The 18,481-nt window shown below is 42.4% G+C and overlaps 2 protein-coding genes across 5 annotated transcripts in view; one reads left to right on the forward strand and one right to left on the reverse strand.

Moving 5' to 3' along the window:
* The window catches only part of LOC103362052 (low-density lipoprotein receptor-related protein 1-like), a 91,105-nt gene extending 83,512 nt beyond the window's left edge, over positions 1 to 7,593 (forward strand). The window contains exons 83-89 of the mRNA XM_008288307.1: positions 1,489 to 1,650; positions 1,953 to 2,124; positions 2,724 to 2,825; positions 2,924 to 2,997; positions 3,084 to 3,177; positions 4,084 to 4,228; positions 5,650 to 7,593. Of these exons, the coding sequence (XP_008286529.1) occupies positions 1,489 to 1,650; positions 1,953 to 2,124; positions 2,724 to 2,825; positions 2,924 to 2,997; positions 3,084 to 3,177; positions 4,084 to 4,228; positions 5,650 to 5,787 (887 nt within the window). The 3' untranslated portion in view covers positions 5,788 to 7,593. The remainder of the gene's footprint in view (positions 1 to 1,488; positions 1,651 to 1,952; positions 2,125 to 2,723; positions 2,826 to 2,923; positions 2,998 to 3,083; positions 3,178 to 4,083; positions 4,229 to 5,649) is intronic.
* A 226-nt stretch (positions 7,594 to 7,819) lies between these two features.
* LOC103362051 (formin-like protein 3) lies at positions 7,820 to 18,210 on the reverse strand. 4 transcript variants are annotated; one of them, XM_008288306.1, is made up of 17 exons: positions 18,129 to 18,210; positions 17,782 to 17,892; positions 17,516 to 17,665; positions 16,806 to 16,907; positions 16,230 to 16,599; positions 15,859 to 15,951; positions 15,614 to 15,738; positions 14,975 to 15,177; positions 14,591 to 14,894; positions 14,424 to 14,504; positions 14,198 to 14,327; positions 13,922 to 14,082; positions 13,653 to 13,754; positions 12,289 to 12,381; positions 12,040 to 12,163; positions 10,520 to 10,563; positions 7,820 to 9,308 (listed from the first exon to the last, which is right to left on the reverse strand). In XM_008288306.1, the coding sequence occupies exons 1-16, from the start codon at positions 18,168 to 18,170 to the stop codon at positions 10,526 to 10,528; spliced, it is 2,229 nt and encodes a 742-aa protein (XP_008286528.1). In that variant the 5' UTR covers positions 18,171 to 18,210; the 3' UTR covers positions 7,820 to 9,308; positions 10,520 to 10,525. The 4 variants fall into 4 exon arrangements, with proteins under 4 accessions (XP_008286528.1, XP_008286526.1, XP_008286527.1 ...); XM_008288304.1 differs by lacking the exon at positions 10,520 to 10,563 and adding an exon at positions 11,079 to 11,191; XM_008288305.1 differs by lacking the exon at positions 10,520 to 10,563 and adding an exon at positions 11,070 to 11,191.
* Between the last annotated feature and the right edge of the window lie 271 nt (positions 18,211 to 18,481).

Raw genomic sequence — 18,481 nt, forward strand, 5'->3', positions numbered from 1 at the left:
GTGCCTTCTTTGAGCCAACATTTGTCCAGTTCTTTGGTTTATGACCAAATATATGCTAAACTAATCACATTCCCATAAGCCTCATTGCACTTTGTTTTGATGGCTGCGTAGCAAATGGAATTTGACTAACAAGCTAAACTAAGAGTACAAACCTTTTTTTCCTTATTAGTTTTTTGTTTTAGTGTTTATATGTAGAAGAAATAATCAAAATTATGAAACTGTTGTGTTTTTACATGTTTCTCACCATAAACTGCTCAAAGTAGAGATGTCTGTAACTGTGCAAAAGCGCTTGGATTATAGAAAGATCAAAACTATGACGGTGGGATCTTAGAAATTGGGGGAAAATACATGCTTAGTGTCTAATGGAGATCACCGTAGTCTGGAGAGGTGATTAACCTGGCAAATGTTTCCCTTCCAAACCCCAGACAAGGGGCCCAGAATGGCCACTTTGCCTCCACCCCACCCAGAATCTAGAATCACCACTGCCTTCTTGCTCACAAGTCTTTTTATCACAACTTTGAATCATAGGAATGAAAAGCAAATCCATTATTTTGCAATGTCAGCCCTACACTAGAGACAATGCAGAAATAATCTCAAAACTGTAATGCCCAGAGAAACATCAGGAAGCGTGAGTTCTGCCGGTTATTTTAATACGTGGTACGCTATGAAACCATCAGGCTGATACAACTGAGAAGCAGGAGTGTAGAAATGGGTGAAGAATTTATCAAAGATGTTACTTTGCAGACATTTGATCTGACTTAACACTGTGATCTTCTCAGTATATATAAATATGTGTAATTACAAAGCTCCTGTTGTGTTCTTTCTCAAGATATGAAATTAACATGTCTATGCAATGACAAGTTTATGAGTGACTCAAGCCAGAATAGTGGGTGTGGACATGGATGAAGAGCAGCGCAGCATGCAGGTTGCAACTTTGACGAAATGTGCTTTAAAAGTATTTTTAAGTGAAGTCGTGCAGTTTCATTTATATGCTGCAATAAGTAGTTTGAGTCATTTTACAAAGAAGAAGTGATGTGAATTTGGACGCAGAGTGCCTCCACTGCGCTCTTGAGTGTTAAGTGAAATAAACTTGTGATGTCAAATTTCACTTGAAAGGATAATATTTCTCTTGCAAGTAATTTAAGCCTCTGATCACAGCTGAGAAAACATGTTTCATTTGTTCTGAAAATTGTTAGAATTGTTGACATTTTCTCCCATTCTTTGATGTCTGGGAAACTTTCTGGCACATTCATTAGTCTGCAATCACAGGCCAAAAAGGCTGCAGCGAAGAAGGCATGAAGCAGATGATTTCCACATGTTCCCAACTGCTGCTTGCTCTGCTCCTTCATTTGTTCTGTCGCGTGTAAGACTGGTCTGCATTTGTAGTTGCAATAAAGACAATTAGGAACAGATCAAGTGTATGTGTTCCTTTGTCTTCTTTTAACTCTTGTTTTATATTTTGCATTTGTTTTTTTACATTTTTTTTAGGTTCACCCACTTGCAGATGCCCTAAAGGCTTCACAGGGCCCAACTGCAACCTCCACACTTGTCAGGACTACTGCTTCAATGAAGGCAACTGCTCAGTCAATATGGGCAACCAGCCAACCTGTAGCTGCCCGTCAGAGTTCCTGGGAGACCAGTGCCAATACAGTAAGTGATAACACTCTGAGATGTTTTTATATTGTCTTTAAGAAGTTCGACTTGTGAATGGATAGTAAAACTATCTTTGCAAATTTCAGGCCTCTTTGATTATGTAGCCTCAAAAAAACAAAGATGTGTGTTTTGTAAGCAAACCTTTAAATTCACAAAAAAATGTCAGTTTTTACCTCGTCAATAAACAGCAGTTATTGAGTCTAAAAGCTCTAATCTACAGTTGCTTTGTGGAAAAGATTTCCGCCCACTGCTACCACCTAAGAAAGAGAGAATGACTGTTCTTCTCCTCCTGTCTGCAGGTAAATGCGAAGGCTATTGCCAGAACGACGGTACCTGCTTACAAACCTCCAACGGCACGAAACTTTGCCAGTGCTCCACTCAGTACATTGGGTACCAGTGTGAGCGGAACAAGTGTCTGTTCTGTGGAACCGGCAAGTGCTTGACGTCATCGTCAGGGGAGGTTTCCTGCAGGTAAAGCATGCCGTGGAATGTGGACTCTGAGACTTGGACTTGTAAATATTTGTTAACTTTTATTTTGGATCGCTTCATACCACGTGAGGAAGGTCGCACGGCATTCTTTGGGCATCGTGCTCCTTAAAAGTTCATGTCAGAAAGTACAGTTGTCCTCATGCCCTCCCATTAAAGAAGGAAAAATCACTGAGTAAGTTGACAGGTATTTTGATTTTGGGCCCACTGCTCATCAGCAAAGTCCTCTAATTTGTGCGGGACAGTTTTGTTTTTATTGTTTTTTAAATTATTCTTTTCAACCACAATTCAAAAGCAACGTCTTGTTTCACTAGATTATTATTTAACAAATTTTTATTTATCATTACTTTTTTAAGTTTCTAGTTATTTGAGTGACTATTGTGAATTTTGCCTTTTCTTTAATGGAAGGGTATGAATACATCTGAGGACGACTGTATATAGACATCCAAATCTGTATTGAAAAACATGGGCATTACTGTGCTCCTATAATATGTGTCTGAGAGCACTTTTAATAGATTTCCTTTTTTTTTTTTTATCTGCGTGTGTTTGTTTGTGTGTCTGTCTGGGTGTCTGTCTGCATGTAGCTGTCCAAACGGTCAGACCCAACCCAGCTGCTTCTCCTGTTTGGACTACTGTGCAAATGGACAATGTTCAGTTGACACTCGCACGCTGCTGCCTCAGTGCAAGTAAGATATGACCCCCACAACCCCAACAAATCACGCGCACATGAATGAACTTTTCCTGTCTGTCGGACTCTCACAGTTACAACTCTGGCTGTTTCTAGGTGTCCTGCTGGATGGACGGGATACAGATGCGAAGTCGCAGCTGCTTCTGTCGATTCTTCTACTTCTAGCGGAAGTAAGACGTTCCCGACATAAGAGTACTGATAACAAAACATGCACTTTGGTCCTGTTTGCTCACCTTATTTGCTTGCTCGCTCGCAGGTACTGCCTCCGTCGTCATCCCGGTCCTTCTGCTGCTGTTGCTGGCACTGCTGGTGGTTGGTGCCATCTTGTGGTACAAGCGGAGAATGCGCGGGTGAGTGGTGGTTTTATGGTTTTTTTTTTAAAAAATCAAAAGTTCAAACTCCATTTTTCATCTGGTCCACACATCTGTGCTATCTAGCTTCTCTTTCTCTCTTACCTTTTGATAACATCTATTTCCTGTCTCCCAGGTCTCTATGCCCGGGCAAATCTCGTTCTCAGTGCTCGCGGTAACTTGATAGGGTTACATAATTCACCTGTTGACCCACGAATCCTCTCCCTTCCCTTTCCTAATACACAGACTGGCTATGCTTTTATTTTCGTCAGTCCATTTGTCCATTCTGTTGGTCAGTGCAGAATTCTGTCCGTTTGTCCTTGCCTGCCATCTCCCGTTTGCCTCCCATCATGGGGTTTCCCACTCAGCAACACAGGGATGTACCGACTCTCATCTGAATCAGCTTTGGCGCTGATGCACAAACAATCGAACTGTTACATCCTTCTTGCGTCTCCATATACCTTTCCTTGTTTACATGTGTAAATGTTAGGCTTCCGCTATGTGCTTGCAGAGTAAAATGTAAAACTGTGCATCTATGAACAATGTTTATATGCTTGCAAACAGCCGAATATTTGCAATGTGAAAATCCAGCATTCTCCTTGATAGACATGCTGCAGTATATTCGATGGGTTTGATCAAATGGCCTTTTAACACAAGAAAAAAAGCCCATTTGACAACCTCTAATACGTGTTGTCTTGGTTGTGTGAACTGTGTGTAGCTGGTGCTGAGTCAGTACCCGGTTTGTGCCAAATTATGAGACTTTTCTAGCCACTGAGACTTGTTTAATTTACTTTAGAGGTTCTCCTAAAAATAGAGCATCGCCTTTTTTTAAATTTTTTTTAAACAGGAGCCTTAATCTATTGCTTAGATGGTTAACCACTTTATTATACATTTGTCTTTCTGCAGTGCCAAGGGCTTCCAGCACCACCGGATGACAAATGGAGCCATGAATGTTGAGATTGGGAACCCTGCCTATAAGATCTATGAGGGAGACCCTGATGATGACGCCGGGGAGCTCCTGGATTCAGACTTTGCTTTGGACCCAGACAAGGTAACACAGCTTAAAGCGCTCTTGTTTAAAGGGACGAGTCATCCAAATCATAATAAAACATATCTTTGAATAGTGTGTTCTAACCATGCAAATATTTACAGTTTAACAAGTCTGTATTTGTGACTTCAGTTTGTGGTACCAGAGGTAGAATAGCATTTATTTTTGCTCAAATAAAAACCGTTTTTATCATCCAGAGTAACCAGAACATTTTTGTTGGAAAGAAACTATATTTTGAACTCACTTTGTGTTTAGATGGTAGCATAACCTTCAGACCCCAAACCTGAGCCAGCGATCTAAATGTAGTGGAGATTATTAACTAAAGTTCCATGAGCAAAATCATGAAAGTAAGATTAGAAATATTAGTTTGTTTGTTAAGCTAAACAGCTGGTGGCGCCATTTCCCCAGTCGGGTGCCAAATAACTATGTAACGTGTAGGAAATAAATACTGAACAGAAATGCCCAAATTTAGAAAAATAAATACATTTTAAAAATAAATAAAAAGAATATCCAAATATTCTGTGCGGTTGGAGGGCCACTTCCACCCCAGGGGAGCGCTCCGGTGGGGTGGAAGTGGCCGGAACGCACAGGCAGTACTTGGCTGCTGATGTCAATTTAGTTAGTGGTCACAGTTCTGTTTCCACCATTGGTGGCGGTGGTGGCAGGGGAGTGGCAGATACGCTCCACCGTTACCATCCGTATTTACTTCTGTAAACACTGAGCACGCTCGCTGTGTCTAATGTCGTTGAGTCCTCTGCTGCGCATGCGGGACACTTTTGGGTCGTAGGATGTTCACACAGTAGATCACATGCAAGTTTAATTGGAAATGTGAACGAACTCGCAAAAACATCGGATTTCACAAAAAAAATCTCAGGTGAGCATTAAGTCCTGCAGTCTGAACGTAGCCAATCCGTCAGATTGTTAAGTCAGATAACACGCTGTGATCCTTATTTGTGACATAAAATGTCATGTCGGAGTCGGAATCCAAGGCTGTCGGCATGTGTAGGCTATTTGTAATGGGTTCCATTCGTTTTTCCTTAAAACCTTTCGGATAGCAAGGTTTTTGGATTGTTAAGGGTCGGATTATCGAGTCACTGCTGTATTTTCTTTGCTTTATGTGTGTCATACGTTAATTAGCAAGTATGTTTCCAGCTTTTAAAAAAATGTCATTTCTGCGCAGTGTTTGTTATTCATTATTTGAAAATGATTGCATTTGCTAAAACAAACAAGTACCGCACACAAGCACGAAATGCAACAAATCAAAACTATCTGAAAGGGTTCTAGTGGTAAGAGAGAAATGAACTCACCGTATTTTTCTTTTTTTTCTTTAAACGTACAAACTGCAGTACATGTTTGTCTCACATTTATAGACTCTCTGCCTTTCTCATGCCCTGAGCCACCATGTAATCTTCTTTGCTCTGCAGCCCACCAACTTCACCAACCCAGTGTATGCCACCCTGTACATGGGCGCCCACAACAGCCGCAACTCTCTGGCCAGCACTGATGAAAAGAAGGAGCTTCTCTCCCAGGGCGATGAGGACATGAGTGACCCGCTGGCGTAGAGCTCGGCATGGATTGAACTCTGCCAACATTGCCCTGCCTTGCCCAAACCCAGTGCTGAGCCAACGAGCTCTCTCTCATCTTATGCCTTTACCAACTAAAAAAGAAAAGCAACAAAAAAAAAAAAAGCGAGAACACTGTATAAAATGTATAAAATGAAGGACTACTTTTTTAAGTGATTGCAGTATTATATTTTGTTCTTTGACAAAAAAAAGAAAAAAAAATCCTCTGGTGACGGATAAATGAAACATTTTATAGACATTTTTTTTTTCAGTTCTTTTTAATTTTGCTCACCTCCTCACAAGTCTCCCTCCTCTCTCACACATATAGCCACTACCTCTGTGCAAATGTAAAAGATAGAGAGATACAAATGGCAGTGGAACAATTTTAATTTTTTATTTTTGTATGAATTGTATAGGGGGGAAAAAAAAAAGAGAAAAGAATATTGTTCCATCCTAGAAAAATGTTGCCAAGTCTTTGTTGTTTCATGAAAGAGAGGAGAAGTGTCAGTGCTCACTATGAATGCTTCCTGGATGCTGGTTCAGCTCAGTCTTTCGCATTATGTGTATATGTATGTTTGGTGTTGGAGGTCTGACGAGAGACCGAGGCTGAGGGAGGAATGAGGTGATGTTTAACTGCACATGTACACATGGAGGACCAGCATCGCAGACAGTGTCTGTCATGTTGTCGCAAAGAACTACATTCAAGTGATTGTCTTTTATCTCCTTGCACAGACTAAAGTTATATATATATATATTTCCATATATATGAACCTATTAACAAAGTGTCTTGAAAATATACCCAGGAATACAAACATCAGTAACAAATAGCAGTCTGTACTTTTTAACAGTTTTTTAAATCATTGTATAATTGACATACTTTGTGTCAGCAATGAATGAGTCAATGGCAGTGTGTGAGTGCGCTGGATGAAGATGATTGTAATTAAGTCCACATTCCAGGATGAAAAAGTCTGGGATGGATTTCCGTGGCCTTGGTTTAGCCTCCTGCAGGACACTCTGGACAGGAGCTGGATTTTGCTCTGAAACTGCTCTAGAAAGTTCTTTTTTTCGGGGGGTGGGGAGAGTGAAGGCAAGCTTCTGTGAATTTCCGGTTATCACTGAATACCAGTCTGCAACCAGTAATTAGCTGAGAATGGTTGCATTTAGCTCTTGTTCCTTGTCTTTTGATTGTAAACGTACTTTCAGGAAAGGCCAGGGAGACCGTTTGATGGTACATACTTCTGTGGGAGATTGAACTTTTTACTTTCTTTCTTTCTTTCTTTTTTTTATTTTACTGTATGTAATTACATGGACATGTAATTTAGGTTAATGCTCATTGTTAAGTGCATTCCCAGGAAGGAGACTGATCAGCTTCCTGATAAGCATTCCTTTTTCTTTTTTCTTTTTTTTTTAAATTCCTTTGCTTTGCTGCTAACACTAACCATCTGTCTGTCAGCCTGGTTTTTAGTCCTTAAATCGTTGCTTTCTGTGTGTCTCACTGTGCTGCTTTTTAAACTGAGCTCATCAGTCATACCCTCTGTGTCACTCTGCAAGGAAACTCTGGCTTTTCCTCTCACTTGTTAACAGTATTCATCACATTTTTATCCCTTTTTTTTATTTTATTTTTATTTTTTAAACGTCCTGCTCTGTTAAATTTCCATGTAAATTAGAACAATCATGTTTCAGTTGGAGAGTTTCTTTCGGTGGCAAAAAAAAAAAAATACCCCCACATATTTGTGGTTCTGATTGTTTTGTTATGATTCTATTTCTTTTTGATATAAGAAATTAAATGGATTTTTATAGTAGAAATGTACGATGGCCCTGTCTGTCATTTGGAGAGACGGAGAGGAAAAGAAAGTCATTATTTCATGCTGGAATACATCAGAAATTAGCGTCAGTTATCCTTAAAGAACTAAGAAATAAAACACAAACATGTAGAAATTGCTTGTTTGAATGTTGCTTCATCCCCAAAAAAAACCCAAAAAACATCAGCCTTTGCTTTCATACCACTGATTTATAATGACAATCTTTGCTCTTGTAGTAATTCATCATATTTATTAAACGAGAAGTGTCATCTTTCAGTCAATTGACAATACCCAAGGGTAATTTCTCCTAAAAAGTACAATTTCTTGATTTGAATGTACAACAATATAAATGTCCATTTAAAGAATAGTGTCTCATACAATGCTGAGTCAAATTAAGTAGTGTAAAGATGTATCGCTCCCTTTGTGCCAATGTCTTGTGAGCTGTTAGGAAGAAACGCATCACCTGTATTAAAACAGATTTTAAAAGCTTAAACGCCCTTCATCCTTCATCTATTAACACATTTATAGCAGGTTAACCCAACATCACCCTTCATCAGCAGTCCATGTGAAATCTTCATACATTTTGTCACTTCCCGAATGTCACTGTGGGCGTGACGGGGAGTGTTGTCGAGGCGCGCTAACATTCAGTATTTAATCATTACTTGGACAAGGCGCTAAGGGCTCTCATGTAAGCTCAGTTTAAAGCCACGGATGTGCTAGAGAGGTAAAAAATAAATCTACCCTCTAGTGGCTTTGCGCCTTTAAAGCCTGAACTTTCAACTTGCATATTGTCCGTATTATAAGGCAAACATTAGCAATAGTACAAGGCAGTAAAAAATACAATCTTTAACAAATGAAAGACAAACAAATTATGGCTGACTCGTGAGAAAATAACACTGTTTACACAAAAGGCACTTCTTAAAGCAAAACATGAGACATTTGAGAAAGTTTTGGTTTGGCTAGCTCCGTCCAGAAGAACCAGTAAAAGTGATGGTCTTTTCCTCCAGGATACAATCGAAATACGCAACTGTCAACATTAAGGCTTGATTGTATGTGTTGCGAGGACTTGACAACGCTTTGAAACAGTCCACAAGCTGTTATATCATAGAAGCTTCTCTGTTATTTGGAGGAAGGTTTTGCAAGTGTCTTCGAGGCAAACATCCCAGCAGCACAGTTTGGCAACTTGTCTCGGCTGCCTCCAAGTTTAAGTCCAGAGCTGCAATCTGAGGAAATTAGTGGGTTTCGGGAACATCCACATGAAGATCCACGTGCTGGCAGATTCCTGCTAGTGAACACACAGTTTTTTCCTCCGTTTGTGGTCCACCAGTCCTCGACTCACCTGTGTTGCGGTCATCCTCCGACTCTCTCAGTGCCAGCAGAGCAGGGAAAGTCTTATGCCTGCAGTGACAGAGGAGCAGCAGCCCATTGTGCTTCTATAATGATGCCTGCTCACTTAAAGTGGCTGTAAAGGGGCCTCCATAAATAAATAAATTACCCAGCTAAAACAAGGGCTCTGTCCTGTCCTCCCTTTTCAGTCTTTGTGATCTGCAGCCTCAGGGTTGAGATGGACCATTGGGACACAGGGAGGAGGGTTATAACGGGGATGGGAGAGAGGAGGAGGAGGAGGGGGGGGTATAAGTGACGAATAAGTGGTTTAGGGTCTCTTCCAACCGCTCCGGATCAACGCGTCAGCTCGCAGGAAAGGCTGGTTTCGGAGATCTGTGAGCAGGCATGGAGAGAGGGGTGAGAGACAGGGGAGGGGGACACACATGTTAGAGGACCGAGACGTCAATCTGCAAACTTACTTCTACTTACTGTAACTTTTCTTTTGCAAGAGTATTTTTAAGCAACAAAAGCAGACGGGTACACTCAGTTCCCACCTTATTAGCTACACCTAATAAACCGGTGTGTTTATATTATTTCGTCCATCCCATTTGTATCAATGAGGGTGAACTAAATAACAGGAACACCTCTTTTATATGATGCAGTTCAGTAAAACAGCAAAGCACAAAACATTGGAAGCTTCATGCGGGACTGTTGTAATAAACTGTTTTAGTTAGGTGTACCTAATAAAATGGCAGCTGTGTAGTAGTGTTCCCTCGAACAATTACAGAAAATCTGCAATCACTTGTGCAGTTAAACTTTGTTAACTGTGTATTAGAACTACAAAATTAGCATATAAAGGCATAAACAATGCAGCACTTAACACTGAATGACACATTCCCAAAGCCTCGTATTTCAGATGCACGAAACGGTGAAATTCAAGACTTTGGGAATGCACTTATGGCAACTCTGTGCCACTCGTAATGCAGCAGTTAAAAAAACACAAAACAGTAGCCATCGTAGTTACAGTACAATGGTCAACAAGCTCTTCGGTTTGTGGAATAAGATATGCTGGTGAGAGTAGAAGAAAATCTGTGCATCAGTTGTAGATACAGACTGTGTATTGGTGTACTGTTGTTTTCCTAGAGCCTGTTGACCAAATAGCTGTTGAGCACACCGCGGATGACAGTTAGCAGACACAAACATGGCGGACGTTTTTGACAGGTGAGATGTAAATAAACGCTAGACAACATGCAACACTTAATGAGAAGGGGTGAGGATGATGATCTTTAAGGGTATTACAGTTATGCATTAAAACTGAATAATTACGTCCTGAAAACACCACATGAGCTTCCTCTCTGAAGCACGGATTGAAATAACTGATTCAATTGCTGTTTTAAAGTTGGGGCTTTTTTTTTTTTTTTACCACACTAGGCTTAAATTGAATTTTCTCTTGCGAGGTAAAGCAATTCTCAGTGTTGTGAAGCTTTATTTTTCTTTCTTTCTTTGCATCTGAAGCACTAGCTGAAGCAGCTGACATCACTGTAGCAGCACACAGGAGCTGGAGGGCCAAGCGGGCCAAGTTTCAGCCAGGCTACCTTCCTTACCCTCTCTTAGGAGTGGGAAATACTGTCATTAATCTTCTTTTCAGCTGGAGGGGGTAGAATAAAGAGTGGTGGTTGAGGAAAGAAGAGTCACATGTTAGCCGGAAAAACCAACACCAAACAAGTTAGTCTCATGGAACAAGGCACTATCAATAAAAAATCAGTAAAATGAGCCAAACCTCTTTTTGTTAAGGTTGTTGGATTCAGAATAATCTGAGTAATGCACAGCCTTTTTGTATCATGCATAATGTTCTGTGCATGTCAAATCGGAATCACGATTGTACTGTGAGCCTTTCGACATGTTTTTTTTTTTTTTACACACACAAAAAAAAAACATGTCGGCACTCTGTACAACTGTATTTCCATGGAGACCTGTGCCAGGCAAAGAGGTTTGGCTGACTCCTATCAACAGACGCCTGATAGGAGTCTTCTCAAGTAGAACACAAACAACCAGTGGACGGCCCAGGTTAGTTGTGGTCGGGATGCGTTGGGGTTTGGGTGACAGGGGGTCATGCTGCATGCACAGTGAGGTCAAGAGGCGTTCGAGAGACACCTGGACAACCTTGGCATTAGGGGGGAAGGGCTAGCAGTTGGCGTCGTCGCAGAGGTTGGCTTCACAGAAGAACCGTGAGCCGCGTTTAGCAGTGCGGGCTGTGAAGGGCACGCTCTTCAGTACTGGGGGAGGAGGGGGAGGAAGAGAAAACACGTCACACCTGAGACACTGCCCTTGTGTGTGTTGAGGGGGAGGGGGCTGCATTGGATTATGTTTTATTCAGGAGCCTGCGATGGACCTGCTGTATGCAGCACACATCTATGGAAGCAAGCCCTCAGGGTTTTAATAGGATTAGGACACAGTGAGCGTGTCTTGAAAGGCGTCACTTGTGTAAAACACTGTTACGGCTCTGATAGTAGTGACACAGAAGCATTATTAACATTACTGAGAAGTATCCTGATGCAACATTTATATTATTTACATGATTAATAACAAAAAACATCAATTAGCTTATGTGCTTTGCTGAGGCTGTAGATACCGCTTTTTTTTCCATTAAAGCCGTTTATGAAGGATTTTAAAATGCTTTACTTTGATGACCCCTCAAGTTAGATTTAAAAAAGACATGTGCATAGTTCCAGTCAGTTTTCACTAGAATTGTCTGATTTTTCTGCACGCAAACAAAATAACTTAAACAGTACAATTATCAAATTTAAAAAATCCCACATAGTGGCTTTAAATTAGGATTCTTAATTTCTTGTATTCTTGGGATCAAACTGCTCGTCTGATATTCTGCACATTGAGGCTCAACAGCTTTGCAAATTTCAGAACTGACTAAACAGTACGTCGTGGATTAACCAGCGACTGCCGTGCTGCTATGTGCTGTGCTCCAGATGTGCCGGTGTCTGAACCACGTAGCACAAGGTGCACTTCAAAGGAGCTGAGCAGTGAATGACCACAGTCATCCTCAGCCTGGGAACACTGGTGCTGCTGGCACCCACGTGGGGCGTTTTTATGGTTCTGTCTGGCCCACCTGTGATGATGTCCTCAATAGTACCATCCTTGCCCTCGTACACAGGCCGGTGGTCTTTGGCTTGCCGCCTCCGTAGCTCTGCGATCAGCTCGTGCTGCTGCTGCCTCTTCTTTTGAGCCTGGACCTGAAGCAGCAGAGAGGATATTTGTACTGTTCGCTGTGCTTTTCTGGCACACCACAAAGCTTTATTTAGCACTGAATAAACATGTGATCATTCATTCAGCTCAGTTGCATGCACTTGGACTGTACCTTGGGGTCATGCTGTTTAGCCTCCTGAGCCAGTAACTTTTCTCTCATTGCTTCCTCTTGCTTTTTCCTCTGTGCGTTTTCTTCCACTGCATCCTGTTGAGGAGAGAGAGAGAGGAAAAAAAGGTAACCGGTTTTTGACAAGAAACTGCAGCTCAAATAAATCCAAGTCAACACACTTGTGTGGCCCTTTAAAGCTCAGAGAAAACAGGTCAAAAGTTGAACATAAACAGGAAAGGCATGCTTTGATAAACATAAGCAGTCATTACAAATGTATTCTTTGTCCTTCTGCCTGGCCTGTAAAGCTTTTAAATGCACACACTTTGCAGGAATAATTCGACATTTCAGAAAGTTAGATATCGATTTCATGTTTGTATCTTAAATATGTAGCTACAGCCAACATTCTTTTAGCTCAGCTTAGAATACATACTGGAAATAGAGGGAAACAGCGAGCCTGGCTCTGACCAAAGTGAACAAAATCTCTGCCTAGCACAACCTCTGAAGCTCTTTTTTCTTCAAACCAAAGCTAAGCTGCTGGATGGAGTGGTTAAAAATTGTATAGTTCTCAGCAAGAACACAAATTAGATCTGTATTATATGTAATGTCAGAAAAGTAGTGATTTTACAGCTACCAATTAATTATTTTAGGTTGCTGTTTCTTTAGAATCACACTATAATTACTGCATTTAACTCACAGCCACGAAGCTCTGCAGGGGATAGGATATATTTGTTCCAATCTTATTTTCTCCTGTTTTTTTTTTGCATTGAGGTTTACAATTCTCGTTTTGGGTAGTTTGTTTGGCTTTGTGGTTTTATTTCTACTCGTTGCTGGTGTGTCTGTTATTGTGGCCATAGCTCTCGCTGGAGTTAAATTTAGGCTTCTATATCTGGCAATTAAAGACTGAAAAACTGAACAAACTAATTTAACGCCGCTCCGAGCTGCAACAAGTGTATGTCAAAGTATTCCTTTGAGTCATACACTCAGACAGACACATGCATCCAGAGATCCTTGTGTCGCACGTTTCCTTGAGCAGATCCCATAAATCTAGACGGAGAACAATCTCAGGAAGTGTGCTGTGTGGCGGGGCAGGGCGAGGCTGTCCGGAGGTAAAGGGGAGGAGGGAAGGAGGGGAAGAAGAGGAGAGGGGGGGGAAGAACCAGTCTAAACACCACAGCTGCAGCTCTAAAGTCAGACCCAGCTGGCCTTTCCTGTTATTTGGCCTCGGACTACACGCCACGTCCTGTGGCACAGAAGCAGCCAAAGCTCTGCCCTGCTCGACTCCTCTGAGCGAAGCTGACAACAAACCAGGGAACTTCCCCAACGACCGGCAGAGAAAGCCAGGAGATAGACGCAGCCTCTGTCCTCACCTTGTAGGCCTTGATGAAGCGCACAAACACGGGGAAGAACACGGAGGGTGGAGTCGTCTTGACGCTCTCTCCGAAGTAGTTGACCACACTGCCGAAGGCTTCCTAGAATTGTGGAGGACAGTGCCAGAGTGGAAGCAGTGTTTGTCAGCACTGTTGAATCATGATGTGTTGTGTACCAGAGGTCAGAGGAGTGTGTGACAGAGGTTTGCCTCGTGTCTGCTTTTATGCGTGGATGCTGAGGTTTAGGAGGTGAGGACAGTGTTGGATACCTCTGCTGCTTTGGCGTCTTTCTGCAGCTTGTCCAGCTGTGCGTCACTCGAATGGACGAAGCCTTTCAGGACAGAGTGGTCGTGGAGACTGCACTCTCTCCGGATGAGGTCCATGCCTTTGCCCAGCTCTCGCACATCCAGCAGCACATTTTCCAGAGATACTGTTCACGCAGTCAGAAGAGAATAGAGTCTTGTTTGTAGACTTTTAAAAAATTTGTACAGAACACACTGTCTTCATGTGGTTACTGAAAGAATGACAGTTTGGTGCAAACCTACCTGCTGCAGCTTTATCCACAAAGTGCAATTCATTGTGAAAGTTTGCCAGTTCAGGGTACTTCTCCTTCACAATGAGAGCTATGTAGTGGAGCAATGTCATTTTTCTGTCTGTAGATTTAGTGTCTAGCAGCTGCGGAACAAAAAATGTGAATAGTATTATCAGCAAAACACAACACAGTTTTTGTGTTGATTAGTATTGCAAAAAACAAACAGATTTAACGCTCACCAGGTCAAGACTTTGTAACTTGAAGCCATAAACGCAGCCTCGTTTGCTGCTGTTCATGTAGTTGCCCAAGGCCAAGATGATCTACAAGTAAAGCAGAAGAACGAATGAATATCCACAAAATAATGACGAAATGCTGCTGTTACGATAACAAATGAACCCTTCTTAACCTCGAGCATTTTTTTCAGCTTTGGTGAGGATTTGACTGAGCCGGAAGCAGCGATGATGGCATTGAGCTGCGGCGTGAGCATGTTGACGTTGTCGGCAAAGTTGCCAACAAAGGTGATGATGTTCATTCTCTGCGTGAGCCTCTCGATCTTGCTGAAAAACAACATAAAGCGATCCTCCTCGGCCAACTGGTCCAGCGGACGTCGCTCACGCTCGTACTGACGCAGCAGCTTCACCTCCCCCTCCGTGGGCAGGAAACGCATCAGGCACTCCACAAAGTCCACAGGCAAGGCCTTGAGATCAAACCTGAGTCAAGAGAACTTAGATTAGTAACTCGTTCTACGGACTCTAAAGGCATTTTGTTTCAGTGCATGAATGGTGCATACTTCTCTATCGCTTTGCAGATCTCCTCGGTGGTCTTGTTAGCCTTCCTCAGTGTGATGGCTAAGTTCTTGGAGCGGTTGGCATCCAGAAGTGTGACTTTGTTTACCGCCTTCTGAGTGACTTTGCTCTTTGTGCAGGACAGATCCACAACTGGACCCTGAGCTCTGGTCTTAAACAGCTCCTCAAACCTCTCCAAATCCAGCTCCTACAAATAAATCACACTTTAGTTACACTTTATTAACTTATATTGAGGGCTTTAAAAACACTTTTTTTTTTTTTTTTTTAATCAAGCAGCTTGTTACTATGAAAAGCAGGCTTGTGCTTTGACATACTAGTTTGTGCTGTTGGTTATGTTTTGATATCTATTACTGTATTACATAAAAATGTGATTTGCCTGTATGCTACTTTATATTCCCTAGCAAATCTACATTATTCCTGACCCCATGATCACAGTCCTGGTGAAGCAGTTTACCTCGACTTTAACATACTAAACGCTTAGTAAATAATGTGGATAAGCATGAATGTTGGATTTTACTTGAATTGTTGCTAATTTGTCGTGCATTTTTTTGTACAAACAGACATTTGAAACCAAGGTCTTCATCAAAGCTACCTACAGAGTAAGTTCTATCTGTTTGATTTACCTCCAGCACACGTTCATCGTCAATTTCATTGAAGACTGTGCCATTGATCTGATTGGGCTTCAATGCAGTCCAGTTAAATACAGGCAAGCGGAACTTAGTCTTGATGGGCTTCTTGATTCTGATAGCTGTAGGCAAAAAAAATAAAAAAAAAAAAATTGCTTACAAAATGCTCTCCTGCCTTCTGCAGAACTGAAAGCAAAAACGCTCATGTGTGAACATGGCTATCACTTTGTGTGAGGTCTCACCTGACAGACCCAAACTCAAGATAACGGAGGGTGAAGCATCTGGCAGAGGAGGAGCAAGAGGTGGCGGTGGTGGTGGGACTGGTACAGTTGGACCTGCGATTTATGAAGACAACAATATAAGTGAGTTAATATAGCGAACTGAAAAATACTCTAACAGCCAGTGCGGTTTTTCTGCACACATGCACTCAAAGGAAACAAGCTTTGCGCTTCCCTTTCCTGTCTGGGTTAGAAGAGCACTGATGTGACCTAGCACCTGGCTTGGCACGAACATACAGAGAAAATAGACCTACTCTGAGGGTCTATAGCAGAACAAGTGAACTTTCACACATATGTGTCATCAGACATAATCACTCTGAGTCATCGTCTATTACCTGAGGCAGAGGGCAGAGGAGGGGGAGGCGGTGGAGGCGGCGGAGGAGGAGGAGGAGCTTCACTGGCTGGTGGTAAACTGGTGTCTGGACCTCCTGGTTCTGTCAGCCCAGCTGTTGAACCCAAAGACAGCTGCCCAATGTCCCCCAAAGGGATCCCAAGACCGCCGCTCCCAACACCACCCGCACCGCCGACAGCCAGTGGCTCAATGGCAATGTCTCCGTCAGGTTTCTTGTGCAGACGGATGGTGCCTTGCTGTTCCAGCTCCAGCAGCCGCCTCTCGATGTTGAAGTGTCTCTGGAATGCCGCGTCCTTCTCCTTGATCATCCTCCTCAGGGTGTTGACCTGGGTGTTGGTTGACTCGTATGTCTCCTGAGCAGTCACCAGGGGGCGATAAAGAGCACAACACAATGACTCCGCAAGCTAAAGAAACATCCTGTTTCCCTGTGACCTAAATTGCTATCACAGCAATTTATGCACAAGCATCTGAAAGTGATCTTTGCTAACACTCAGAGTGAGTGAAGCCTCTCTGATGTGAGAAAGGCGAGTAATATTACATCATTGTAGCTGCAGCTTACCCGGACTGCTTGCAGGTCCTTATCTTTCTGAAGGAGCAGCTTCTCCAGATCAGCTACTTTCATCATCGTTTCATTCTCAACCTCCAGCAGCTTCTCCGTCACCTGGGAAAGATAGAAGACGGAGAGACCAACAGAGAGATAAGGGGAGGTGAATTCAAGAACTGATGCACAGCGGGCATCTTTCCCAGTTCCCCTCCCTCCCGCTGACTCCTATGCACTGCATCATCAATAGGAAATAAGATATACCCAGCAGCATGATGCAGCAAAATCATGACACAGCTTTTGGTTTTGATTTTGACAACATTACACATGTTGCACTGGAATTTACCGAGAATCCTCACCCTCATCCTCCCCCATCATTCCTGACCCCTGAGAGCAGAGTTTGTTATGAAATTCCTAGAATGATGTCAGGGCTGCCTACGACCTTTCCATGTGAAGAAGGTCTTTGCAAAGCAGCGTGGGACACAAAGGCAACTGCCCAAAGAGAACGAGCCAACACGAACAATAATAAGCTTGTTTCACACACAGCATTTTCCAGCATCCCCCACCCAATTATTATCCTGAAACACTTGTGAAATGCAAACACGGCTGAAGATTTCTAATTACCACGTAGAAACAGCCAAGTTAAGTACATAGCTAGTGAACCACAACAATCTCATAAACGGGCGCAGAGAGCAGCGTTGGTGGTCCAGACTGGGTGGTGCACTTACATGTGACAGGTGCTCCTCCAGTTCATCCACCTTCTCCAGCGCTGCATTCTTGGTCTCTGCATCTTCCAGCAGGCCACCCACATCAAATACGTTATCCAGGTAGGCCTGGATCTGCACTGACAGCTTGTCACTCTCTGTATGTTTGGATTTCTGACAACAGGGAGAATGACTGAGCATCAGTGACACAGTACGCACACACTGGACTGTATGAGTAGTCTCCACTTGGAAATATTTGAGCGACTTTAACCAGGATGTTGTTTTCTTACTTCCAGGTAGTCATCCAGGCCCAGCTTGGTGAATTCATACTGCAGATGGACTCTGAAGTTCATGTCCTCAACTGAGTGGACTACAATGTTGATGAACTGCATGCAAGCAACCTGGAGCACAAATACAAATAGATTGAGGCCCCATTTATACCTTGGATCCACTTACATATATCATAGCTGTATACATTATTTGTCTAAAGACATTCAATCCATGGGTCTTTGCATTCACACATGGTGTTGGACTGTAGACATTGTGTTAAGATGGTGAGAATAGGGCAAATATATTTATTTACATGGACAGATGGAGACACTTTTACACATCTACACACAACACGAAGCTTTCTCACCATGAAGTCAATGTTTCCCTCCTCACTGCGGAAGTGATCCATCAGTCTCTCAAAGCGATGCTTTTCTTTGCAAACCTAAAATACAATACAGAGGTTTTTCTTGTCATCTACGGCAGCAGCTTACAAAAGTATAGAAAAATGTTGTGTGACCATTTTAGGTGAAATGTGCACATAAACATTTGAAACACTGACAGAATTTAAAAGAAAGGTCAGGAAGTGATATTTAGGGTCCGAGCACCCAAAAGGGTGCGAAGACCCTATTGGAGCTGCTCGGATTATTATTATTATTCGTGCCAAAGACACGCGTTTTTGAGGCCCTAAACATACTCGAAAACTCACCAAAATTGCCATGT

Source organism: Stegastes partitus, unplaced genomic scaffold, assembly GCF_000690725.1.
Source record: "Stegastes partitus isolate 25-593 unplaced genomic scaffold, Stegastes_partitus-1.0.2 Scaffold551, whole genome shotgun sequence".
Lineage (NCBI taxonomy): Eukaryota > Metazoa > Chordata > Actinopteri > Pomacentridae > Stegastes > Stegastes partitus.

Coding starts and splice junctions, on each gene's coding strand:
- LOC103362051 (XM_008288303.1), bottom strand. CDS start 18,170: ATGGATCACTTCCGCAGTGAGGAGGGAAACATTGACTTCATG. Junction 15,178..15,613: donor ACGATGAACGTGTGCTGGAG/GTAAATCAAACA, acceptor ATTTATTTGTAG/GAGCTGGATTTGGAGAGGTT. Junction 13,755..13,921: donor AAGACGCCAAAGCAGCAGAG/GTATCCAACACT, acceptor CCACAATTCTAG/GAAGCCTTCGGCAGTGTGGT.